We start from the raw sequence: 12,898 nt of genomic DNA on the forward strand, positions 1-12,898 counted from the left end.
CTCTCTGAGAGATGTTGACCTCCAGGAAGCCTCCAACACACACTAACTAACCTCTCCACACTGACCTCTCACAGGCTGACCCAGGCTAGTTGTTCAGCCTTACTCTCTGAGAGATGTTGACCCCCAGGAAGCCTCCAACACACACTAACTAGCCTCTCCACACTGACCTCTCACAGGCTGACCCAGGCTAGTTGTTCAGCCTTACTCTCTGAGAGATGTTGACCCCCAGGAAGCCTCCAACACACACTAACTAGCCTCTCCACACTGACCTCTCACAGGCTGACCCAGGCTCGTTGCCAGATTAATCTTTGAAAATGATTATTAACTAAAATCCAGTATTTGTCACTGAAGTTGACTTTATTATTCCAAAACAATTGGGATTTATCTAGATACAAGAGCCAGATTAATTACAATATTCAGTAGCACTTGTATTTCACTAATTACATGATTTAGGAAACTAGACTGGGTACTTAATTATTTTCCAATGACGAAATACTTTTTCATATATACAAATCTTACTGAAGTCAAATGCTTCTTAGGTAACATACAAGACTTATTCTCTGTTCTCAATTGACGTTAATTTTAACATAAGTGCTTAACCATGATTGATAATTCCTCCTAATTCTGTAATATCTTTCATAATTCAAGTTCAAGTATGTTTATTGAGATAAGCAATAAATACATCTCAAAGGGATAGAGTAGCTTAGGCTATTTCTACCCCCCCTCTACTTCAAGTCCCTCAAGGGGCGCACAAATTCAGTGAGTACAAATAGACATATAACAGTACAAGAATCCCATTTAACATTGCATACAGCAAGTACAGCATATAATTGTTACATTCTTGGGGCAAAATTCTTGTAGCTCCTAAGTATACTGTCTATTATACCATTATCACACATCCAAACAATTTGATGTGGTACACTATTTATTTCCTTATTTCTATATTTTTCAATAAGGTGACACTCTAATACATAATGTTCTAAGGTGTGGGCGTACGGCATACTACATAATTTACACTCCTTATCTTTTTCACTGACATCAACACCGTATTGCCAGATATATTTATATCCTAATCGTAATCTCATGTAAATTGAATCCTTCCAAGTAGACTTTCCTTTACCATAAGTGAAGGACGAATTTGTATTTATTATTGAATAATTCTTAAGTGTGTTACTACTGTCCACCATTGCCATTCTCTTTATCATTTCTTCACCCTCCTGAATCACCTTGAGTCTTGTTTTTATTTGTTTCAAGGTTAACTGACATACAACATCAACAAGAGTTTTTTCAGTGGCTCTCTTCGCTATGTCATCAACTACCTCATTCAACAGTATTCCCACATGTGAAGGGATCCACATGAATCTTACTTTATACCCAGTTTTTTCTAGTCTCTTAACATTCTCTCTACACTCTATCACAATATTCTGATATACTGGGCGTCTGCTATTTAAAGACTCTAACGCTCCTCTGCTGTCAATAAAGAAGCAAGCATTTTTACCACATTTGACTACTTCCTGTAATCCTGCTAATACTCCTTGGAGTTCAGCCTGCGTTGAAGAGACATTGTCAGTTAAGCGGCGTCCAATAACAGTATCTATAGTGCCGATGTCAGTGTACTCCCTGATCAAGACTCCACATCCTGCCTTCCCATCCCTAGCTACTGACCCATCACAATATACATGTAGAGTGTTTTCCGTAGGCAGTTTTCTAATTATACAATCATATGTTGCCCTCAGCTCTCCTATTTCATACATAATTTTTTTCTTATGCAAGGGAGTAATTACTACATCTACATTACAATCCTCCCATGGTGGTGTAAATTTTCTCTTGGGCACAGCAATACTCTGTAATAACATCATACTTTATAACATTATAACATAATTTATTCATATAAGAACATAAGAACATAAGAACAAAGGTAAACAATTTTAAAACAAAACAAAAACAAGCTATAAACAATTTTATAACTGCTATAAACAATTTTATAACTGCTGCTGATAATGTCAACTGGGAGTCCGAGTTAGGTAACATAGGGGACATCAACCAAGCAGTGCAATCTTTTCTACTAACAACTCTTAGCCTTTATAATACCCACTGTCCTATGCTTACAAAACAAGTCACAACCAAAAGGCTTAACAATCCCTGGCTTACAAAGGGAATACTTAAATCTATTAATAAAAAACATGACCTTGAGAAAAAGTATAGGTTAGGGATTGTCTCCAAAGAATTCTCAAAGAATTACTCATTATTGCTATCTAAGATAATTAGACGAGCCAAATCTAAGTACTACGAAGATAAATTTACCCAAATAAAGAGCAACATTAAACAAACATGGAGAACAATTTCACAAATATTGGGATCAAAGTCTTTAAATAACAAACCGACTCTCCTGTCTAATAACGATGGTCAGCTTTCAGCCTCTGATTCTGCTATTGAGTTCAATAGGTTCTTCTCTTCCATTGGTTCATCCCTTGCTAATGATATTCCATCTTCCAGTACTGACATTAAGGACTATCTGACAGGGAACTATCCCCAGTCTCTGTACCTAAAGCCTATTAATTCCATTGACGTCAATGAGATAATCCTTTCCCTTAAAACCAAGTCTGGTGCCCTTGAGGAGATACCAACTTTAATCTACAAAAAAGCCTCCAGATCTTTAGCCCCTGCTATTGCTTTGCTCTTCAACAAGTCACTTGAACTCCAAACCTTTCCAGATATTCTAAAAAAAGCGAGAGTAACGCCTGTCCACAAATGTGGTGATCTCACAGATGTTAACAACTACAGACCTATATCAATCCTGCCAAACTTGTCAAAAATTTTTGAAAAACTAATCTATAAGCAGCTTTACTCATATCTAGCCAAACTCAATATACTTAGCCCTTGCCAATATGGCTTCAGGCCCAAAAAAAGCACTAACGATGCACTTATTAGTATGCTTAACTCGATTCATACAGCTCTTGATAAAAATGAGTTCCCTGTTGGGTTATTTGTGGACCTGCGTAAAGCTTTCGATACTGTCAACCACCAAAACCTTCTTCTTAAATTACATCATTATGGTGTCAGAGGACACTCCCTACAATACCTCAAATCCTACCTTACTGACAGGCTCCAATGTGTTTCTGTGAATAATACAATTTCTCCCACCCTACCCATCAACATTGGTGTTCCCCAGGGCAGCATACTTGGCCCTCTCCTCTTTCTCATCTACATTAATGACCTTCCAAATGCCTCCCAACACCTCAAACCAATCTTATTTGCTGACGACACAACCTTCATTTACTCCAGTCCTGATCCCCTTGCTCTAAATGCCACAGTAAATACTGAGCTAAATAAAGTCCATCTGTGGCTAACTGCCAACAAACTCACCCTTAACATTGACAAAACTTTCTATATTCTGTTTGGCAATAAATCCTCTAATCAAATAAATCTCAAAATAAACAATACCCAAATTTGTAACAAATTAGATGGCAAATTCCTTGGCATTCTCATTGACCACAAGCTGAATTTCCAGGGACACATTCTAAACATATCTAAAAAAGTTTCAAAAACTGTGGGCATTCTTTCTAAGATCAGATATTATGTACCACGCCCTGCCCTGGTGACTCTCTATTACTCCCTTATCTATCCATATCTCAACTATGGTATTTGTGCTTGGGGCTCTACTACCCAAAATCATTTACGTCCTCTAATTACTCAACACAAAGCTGCTATTAGGACAATATCCAATTCTGGCCCCAGACATCACTCGGTACCCCTATTCAAATCCCTGAATATGTTAGACATTAAGTCACTGCACATTCTCTCATGTGTACTATACATATACAAAACGCTAAATTGTAATGCTAATCCTGATCTCAAAAGCTTCATAGAAGGTTGTAACAGAACCCATGAGCATCACACCAGAAATAAATACAGTTTTGATATTCCTAGAGTACGACTTAATCAAACCAGAAATGCTCTACAAATCAAGGGGCCCAGAATGTGGAATGACCTTCCCAACCATGTTAAAGACAGTACCTCTCTCAACCAGTTTAAGATAAAAACTAAACACTACCTAATAAATTCCCTGTAACCTACCTCACTCCTCTATTGTCAACCCATGTCCGTTATTTTCTTTTTTTTTAATCAACACTGTTTGTCAACCTATTGTATTTGTGCTGCTTTTTCAGTCATGTTCCCCCTTTTTTTTATCTTTATTTGTATTTGTTCTCAACACTTTTTATTCTTTATGCTCAATTAGTATTAAGTTCTAGATATTAATGTTTTTCTTGCCCGAAACGCATTGCGTAATAGTGGCTTTAGGCATTGTATGTACTAGCTCTATCTATATATCAATCCATTAATGTAACATCACTTGTATGTATATACCTTACCTGAATAAACATCTGAATCTGAATCTGTAACTGCAGAAGGCCTATTGGCCCATACGAGGCAGCTCCTATTCTATAACCACCCAATCCCACTCATATACTTGTCCAACCCGCGCTTGAAACAATCGAGGGACCCCACCTCCACCACGTTACGCGGCAATTGGTTCCACAAATCTACAACCCTGTTACTGAACCAGTATTTACCCAAGTCTTTCCTAAATCTAAACTTATCCAATTTATACCCATTGTTTCGTGTTCTGTCCTGTGTTGATACTTTTAATACCCTATTAATATCCCCCTTGTTATGTCCATTCATCCACTTGTAAACCTCTATCATGTCGCCCCTAACTCTTCGCCTTTCCAGTGAATGCAACTTAAGCTTTGTTAATCTTTCTTCATATGAAAGATTTCTAATTTGGGGAATTAACTTAGTCATCCTACGCTGGACACGTTCAAGTGAATTTATATCCATTCTATAATATGGCGACCAAAACTGAACTGCATAATCTAAATGGGGCCTAACTAGAGCAAGATATAGCTTGAGAACCACACCAGGTGTCTTGTTACTAACGCTGCGATTAATAAATCCAAGTGTCGGATTTGCCTTATTACGAACATTTATGCATTGATCCTTTTGTTTTAAATTCTTACTAATCATAACTCCCAGATCCCTTTCGCAATCCGACTTCGCAATCACAACACCATCTAGCTCGTATCTTGTAACTCTATCATCCTTACCTAACCTCAGAACTTTACATTTATCAGCATTAAACTGCATCTGCCAATCCTCTGACCATTTCAAAACCCTATCTAGATCAACTTGAAGTGATAGTGAGTCCTCCTCCGAATTAATTTCCCTACCGATTTTCGTATCATCGGCAAATTTGCAAATGTTGCTACTCAAACCTGAATCTAAATACTCTATATACTCTCTTCTTCATCATACACTGTTCACTACTTCCCACCTTTTGAACCGAGAGGATTAATTCATTAGCTCCCCCACCTCTCGTTAATCTAATGGCAGAGGCTACATTTATCTCTGAAATTCTATCCCCAATACTCTGCAGATTCAACTCCATCCTCATTATCTCAATCATAGCATTTCTTGGGCATCCTAAGATAATTCTCATTGCTTCATTTTGTACCTTCTCCAACTTGCCCATCCTACCTTTACCAAAACAAGAAATGACAGGTGCAGCATAATCAATAAGAGATCTTACAGTACTCAAGTATAACATTCGTAGCACAGGGACTCCCACTCCCTTTCCACAGCATGCCAAAGCCTTCAGAGGTTGTAATCTCTTCCGACATTGACCCAACAGTCTGTTCATCTCAGCTTCCAAAATCTCATGGGTATATCCAACATATATGCCTAAATATTTATATATATTAACTCTCTCTATATTTTTATCGTTTATTTTCAAAACAATGGGGCTCCGACTTCTACATTCAAACTTTGTTTTGTTTTCATTAACCACCAATCCCATATGGTGACACAGGTTTCCGAAATTGTCCAACACTGTTTGAACCTTTGAAATATCTTTGCCCTGAAACAAAATATCATCGGCATATATGATCGGAGTTACCCCATTTGAGTATCTCTCAGATGCTATCTTATTCATTAGTACATTAAACAAGGTGGGACTCAACACTCCTCCCTGAGGTGTGCCGAGTTCAAAAGACCTCACACCTGACATACAACCTTGATACCACACCTGAGCCTTCCTTTCGTAAAGATTATCCCCTATCCAGCGCAATAATTTCCCTTTAACACCAAGACTAGCTAATTCATATAAAATAACCTCTTTGTTGGCTTTATCAAAAGCTCCTTGTAAATCAATGAAAATTCTATAATAATCATTTTCATTAGCTAGACATTTAATAATACAATCAGAGGTACTTTTTCCTTTGAGGAACCCGAACAAATTACTAGACAGCTGATCACCTATTATATATAAAAGTCTATTTAAAATGATCCTCTCCATCATTTTACAAAAACACGAGGTTAAAGACACAGGTCTATACTCTCCATTGGCTTTAGGGATAGGGATGATCATAGCTTTTTTCCATTTACTGGGAATACTGCCCTCTTTATACCTAATATTAAAGAGGTCTAACAGTGGGCTTTTCGTCATAGTGGCAAGTTCATTAAATATTTCATAAGTTACTCCATCCTCCCCAGGTGCGGTAGATTTCCCAACTTTAATCGCCGTTATTAGTTCTTCTCTGGTAATACCTGTGCAAGTGACATCACCACTGTTACCTGCTATAAGTATAAAATCCTTTCTTAGATCTTTCCAAGAATCTAATGACTCTCTCGTTACAGCGGGTAATGAACTAAGTTTGGCAGCTTCCGCCCATTTATTTACGAGCCCATTTGCAATTCCTTGCGGGTCTGGATGTGCAACAAAATTGTGCTTTTTACCCTTTATTTTATTTATGTCTTGCCAGATTTCCTTCAAGTTTCTGTTACTCCCAACTTTCTCTGCAAATTCCTGCCAATACTTGCCCCTAATTTCCTTTCTCTTCTCCCCACACAGCCTAGCAACTGCCAGTAAAGCATTCTTCCCTTCCTCAGTCCTACCATTCCTATTCCAATCCCTGTGAGCTCTCCTCATTGTTAATGTCCACCCCTTAAGCATCTTGTCATGTGTATAATTTTCTTTTCTGGGGAGATGCCTTTTTTATACTAGATGGTTTCCGGTTCAATGTTGCATTAAATACATCTACCTCCTTAATTAAATCTTCATAAAATGCTTCTGCCGAAACCGGCTTATAAGTATCATACCAAGACTTAATATGGCCAACAAGACCCCTTAATTCTCCCTCATTAAACTTTAACCTTTTCCTCTGAAGGCAGGCATGCTTTTTATCTAGTTTAAGCTGTATTTGTAATGCAAAATGATCACTTAGCATTTCATCCACAGTAAGACAATTCCCCTCTATGCCCTCAGCATTTATTAAACAAGCATAATCTAATCTCCCTCCCCTCAAATGAGTAGGAGAGGGCTCGCCCAGCAGTTGAACATCTTCATGTTCCTGCAAAAACTGGTACCATCTGCAACCATTCCTATTTGCTTTACCCCTTGATCCTAAAGCTGGATGTCTGGCATTAAAATCCCCTACCACAAGTGTATCTTCAGAAAAGAAGGAATCTGACAAGTATCGTAAATCAAGGGAGCTATCAGAGATGTATAGATTAATGAAATTTAACTCTCGGTCCTTTAATTGTATCCGCAAGCTAATACTTTCAATACCTCTATATCTCTGAGGGATTCCAGTTATCTCGGCAGGTATGGTACTTTTGACATAACATGAGACCCCCCTAGTTCCTCCATCAGCATATAAGTGAAAGCCTCTATAGCCATTTAGCCTCAGAATGCTACCATCCCTATCCCCAGTTTCCTGGAGTGCTACTATGTCAATATCCTCTCTAAGAGTATAATAGTGTACATCCACCGCTCTAGTTTTTAATCCATTAATGTTCCAAGATAATATTCTCAATTTACTTTCATCCATGATTAATAATAAAACTACCTTTGCCCTGTCCGTCACATTCCATGAGATACGAGAGTACCTTAGAAACTTCCTTCCAACACCGTAACATTTTTTCTTTCTCCTCACCTTCACAACTACTACTAACATCGAAGGTAATATTTTTCATATCTATTTTCTTTGTTATTTCTGTAACCCGTTTTACTTTAACCGTTCTTTCACCATTTGTCACAACAGGAGGTTGAACACTGCTAACACTACTAGAAAGTGTATTCTCCTGACTATCCTCTATCATCGTTACGTCATGCACATCATTACTTTCTTCTACGCACGTTTCACTTTCCATTTCACGTCTCGTTTTACTTTCAATTACACGTCCTGTTTCACCACCATCTTCACCCCGTCTACCTTCCATAGCCAATTTTTCCAATGCCTCAATCCTCTTATCTAGTTTTTTTAGATACTCTAAAATTTGATTACCAACCTCAGAGGTGACCATATTGTCCTGAACCTTGTCGTCACAAGGTTTCAGTTTTTCCACTGCATGATGTACTTTCCCTAAGCTCGCCTTTACTTTCTCCGTCCCTTTTTCCCACACATTGATCATAGGGGCTGTCGTTGGCTTCCAGCTGTTTCCTCCATGTTCCTCTTGCACAATTTTTCCTTGCTGCGAGGATACATCTATCCTGCTTGTAGGACCCGTCCTAGTCTCTTTCAGATGAGGCTTCATGGGGCATAGAGAGGAACCAGCATTGTGGCTGCCTCGACAGTTGCAACAAAATGGGATGATTTTTTCACTTCTTAGGTAACATACAAGACTTATTCTCTGTTCTCAATTGACGTTAATTTTAACATAAGTGCTTAACCATGATTGATAATTCCTCCTAATTCTGTAATATCTTTCATAATTCTCCTAGTTTGACGACCCGACACGGGGGGGGGGGCGTCCCCGTTTCTAACACTATGGGTTCACATCCCTTTGGGGGGGGGGGGGGCCTTCCCTAGCAAGTCGGGTCACTACCAACTTTTAATGTTACATCTTGAGAACAGAGAATAAGTCTTGTATGTTACTAAAGAAGCATTTGACTTCAGTAAGATACTTTCTTGTATTACTGTTACAACTCCCTCGCTCAAGTATTTAAGAAACTTTTGTGTTAAAATATTTAGCACGCAGTTTCTTATCACAATTCCTTACTCTATAACCAACAATCTGAACCAGAGCCTCCAAAAATAACAAAAACTATTCTATCTAATTACCAGTGACGACCAGCAGGTTGTCTAGTAATAATCATAAATACAAAAATGAAAAATCCAGGAATATGAATCCGGACTATGCTGTTGACAGCATAATACATCTGAGAAAAAAACATCCTATCCCTGAACTGATATAACTAAATACAATATCCTTAATCCTTCAGCAAAGCTAGCAAAGATCATGGGCTCTTCCTTAGCCATACACGTGTTCCATCTAGAACACGAATTTAAACACAGATTGAAATCTCAGTCTTTCAGGAGAGGAACACTGAACTCCTCAAAGTTCATCCAGGTGTTCCACTCGTCCTTTTCTTCAAAAATCTAAGGCCCACATGACCTTTCCTAAGATTAAACAATCAAACACAATATATCATTTATTTATGAATACTACTAATATCACAGTTCTAGCTGAAATTACAGCCATAAGGGTGTTCACACTATCACTTAAGTGTTAATTGTTTCTCTAGTTCGCCCCTCTTGCTCTCAAAGCACAGAACAGGACATGACAACAATTTTCCTAGTACCTGTTGTTCTAGATACCGTACAATAGGTTTTCATTAGACAATGTTATTTAACCAAAATTTCCATATTTCCCTCCAGAATTCTAGTACTTATTTTCTTGGTTTCAACATTTAATCACTATTATTCCAAACTCATGTTCCTAGGTATTCAGAAGCATTACGTTAATATTATAGAGCAAAGGTGACATTTACTTTTCCTGTTTCACAATTGTTCATGAACAAAAAACATGGATGTTAGAAGACTGACGATTAGTTGATTGTAGTTCCACGACCATCAGTTGTTGACTGTAGAGAATCTTGATCCTCTTGTACTACATACCAGTTACCGCTGAAGGACAATAGACTGTCGTCCGAGAACTGAGTGTTGAGTGACCAGTGACAGCCCGTGACTGGCTGCCACTTGTCGGGTGAACCTCGCTAACGAGACGCGACTCATTACTCATCTTGTAGCCCACAAAACAGTCTTGATAGAAGAGACTGAACCAGTAGATGAACCGCTGGAGTGCAGGACTTAGACGCACAACGATGTCTCGTGACGGAGGTAGTTGCAGAAAGGCGTTGAGGTGGGCGGCGTGTTGACAGAACAAGTGGCTCCCAATCTTCAGTCACCATGGTTCACTTCATCTCAGGCGGGTCTTGATGACACCAGACTACTAGACCGTAAACACCATGCGTGTATACCCTTGTACAGTTAACCTCGGGCCGAGGGAGGCTGTGGCCCGCTTCTATGGCGAGTAGACTGTACTCTGTAGGGAGCCCGTGTCGTTCATCTAGTGTCCGCCTCGTTCCACTTGCGTTACAATAGACGACGTAACCATGGATTCAACGACGAGAATAATAAGTACTGCTACATGCTGGCTCCCTCTTCGATTTTTCCACAATTACTTCCGGTCTGCTTGCAGTCTTGACGACGCAGCTGGTGGGTGGTGAGGACGTCGAGACAACCACCCACGATGGTGTAAAACGTTGACATCTGGTGACTGCATCCTTGTAGACAGCATACTGAGCCAAGACAACCTCGTTAGTGACGTGAGGTGTCGGCTGGGTGACTGGTGTATTGTCACTAACCCTAAATAACCACGTGATTAGTTGCTGGGTCTGGTCGGGGAGGACTTTGTGTAACGTGTCTCCCCCTTGATCTTCTCAGATAGGGTTCACGTGTAGCTGAGACAACTGGGCAGGTGTACAAATCAGACCTGGGAAAAGACAGACAAGAACATGGCGGAAGTATGGATATAACTCTGGGTTTGTTAGCAGTTGGAAACCCCAGAGCAAGGTAAAGTCTGCTATCTGAGTTAAGTACAGTTAAGAAATCCACATCATTATTGCCTCTACAGGAAAATCTAATGAATTCTAAATGATACTAACTAAGGGAGTTACTTTAACCTTTACTATACAGTGCGAGATCTTGTTACCATGGGGTGACGAGAGTGCACTTGACTACTGACGAGAGATGACAGAGGGTCATTGTCTCCATCTGACTCGTAACTTGAGTCATTAGTCAGCTCTGCTGGGTCAGGAATTAGACTTGCTGAAGGCAATTCCAGTTCCTCCCTAGCATGGTAAATCTTCAACTTATTAATGTGGACAGTTCTTTCCACCTGATCCTCAAATACTCCCATTATGACAACATTGACAGGGCCGGCTTTCTTGATCACTCTGTACGGCCCCCGCCATCTAGGAGCTAGTGAAATTGAAATTGAAATAAGTTTATTGAGGTAAAATACACACAAAGGGATGAGGTAGCTCAAGCTATTCTCACCCCGTTCAGTACATCGTGTTAATACATACATAGACACACACCACAAGCAATAAACGTATTACCGAACATTCTGAGATCTAGGAGATAGTTTCCTACTGTGATTGGTGGGAGCAGCTTCATTGATTCTCAAGACCAGGCTGCCCTCCTTCAGTTTCAGAGGTCGTACATTACTGTCATAATAGTGAGCATATCTACCCCGTGCTTCTCTTGAAGCCTCAGCTGCAACTCTCCAAGCATTCCTCTTTTTGTTCAGAACTTCTAAAGGATAATCCTCTCCATATGCAACATTGTGTCTGTTAAGCAGACCTGATGGGAAATTGCATGATTGACCAGTGAACAAAAGAAGGGGGTTGGGTATTAATAGACTGGTGGATAACAGTATTCAGAGCCAGCTGAACATAGAGTAGGTGTTCGTCCCATGAGTTTGCATCGCGTTCAGCAAGGATTGCAAGCATATCCTTAACTGAACGGTTGGTACGTTCTGTCATCCCGTTTGCCTGAGGGTGGTAAGCTGTTGTAAAGGCTGAGGTTGTCTCCAATATCTTACAAACTTCTCTAAATATATCCCCATTAAATTCTTGACCTCGGTCCGATTTACGAACCTATTCAAAAATACTCGGGCAACAGTATGAGAGTCCTTTTGAGGGATGGCGATCAAGGTGGTGTATCTGGACAGATGGGCCACTAATACCAACACGTACCGATTGCCTGAATGGCTGCAATGGAGATCAATCAAATCAGCCCCACTCGGTCTAGCGGTTCTGAAATCTCCGGAAATTCCTGTAGTGAGGCTTGTGCCATAATTTCAGTAACACGATCAATAACGCTCCGAATATTACGTTCCTTTCTTATATTAAATCTCTGCTTGACACGAGGGCACCCAAGGGTAATTCACACGGCTTCCGTCTACAATTTCTCAAGCCCTCCAAGCCTCCAACCCCCTCCAAGCCCTCCAACCCTCTCCAAGCCCTCCAAGCCCTCCAAGCCCTCCAACCCTCTCCAAGCCCTCCGAGACCTCCGAGACCTCCACGCCTCCAAGTCTCCAGCCCCACGAAGCCTCCAAGTCTCCAGCCCCACGAAGCCTCCAAGTCCTCCAACCCTCTCCAAGCCCTCCGAGACCTCCGAGACCTCCACGCCTCCAAGTCTCCAGCCCCACGAAGCCTCCAAGTCCTCCAGAGCAAGCAGACAAGCAGAGTTGCAACATAATCCACTAAAGATCTGATGTGTGCAAGGTACATCATTTTGACAATTCTGACATTGGCACCATAGCCTGAGTGATAACCTGCAACAGCCTTGAGAGCTCGGAGCCTCTCTTTATACTGACGACAGAGTCTGAATACAACAGGACCATACAGTGGCACCTCAAGGCCAAGGTATTTGAACCTGTTAACATAGTCAAGCTGGGAGCCATCAGACAGTTGCATCTTGCGAACATGTAGCTCCTCCCTGCCTGGGTGGGCGCCGATTGTGTATCTTTGTTTTCTCTGCTGAGATGA

General features: G+C 40.3%; 1 protein-coding gene across 1 annotated transcript; it reads left to right on the plus strand.

The window, feature by feature from the left end:
• The first annotated feature begins 12,114 nt into the window (after positions 1–12,114).
• LOC138372145 (uncharacterized) lies at positions 12,115–12,624 on the plus strand. The gene has a single exon (XM_069337457.1). The coding sequence runs from the start codon at positions 12,115–12,117 to the stop codon at positions 12,622–12,624; it is 510 nt and encodes a 169-aa protein (XP_069193558.1).
• The last annotated feature ends 274 nt before the right edge of the window (positions 12,625–12,898 follow it).

Source organism: Procambarus clarkii, chromosome 38 (genome assembly GCF_040958095.1).
Source record: "Procambarus clarkii isolate CNS0578487 chromosome 38, FALCON_Pclarkii_2.0, whole genome shotgun sequence".
Classification (NCBI taxonomy): Eukaryota; Metazoa; Arthropoda; class Malacostraca; order Decapoda; family Cambaridae; genus Procambarus; species Procambarus clarkii.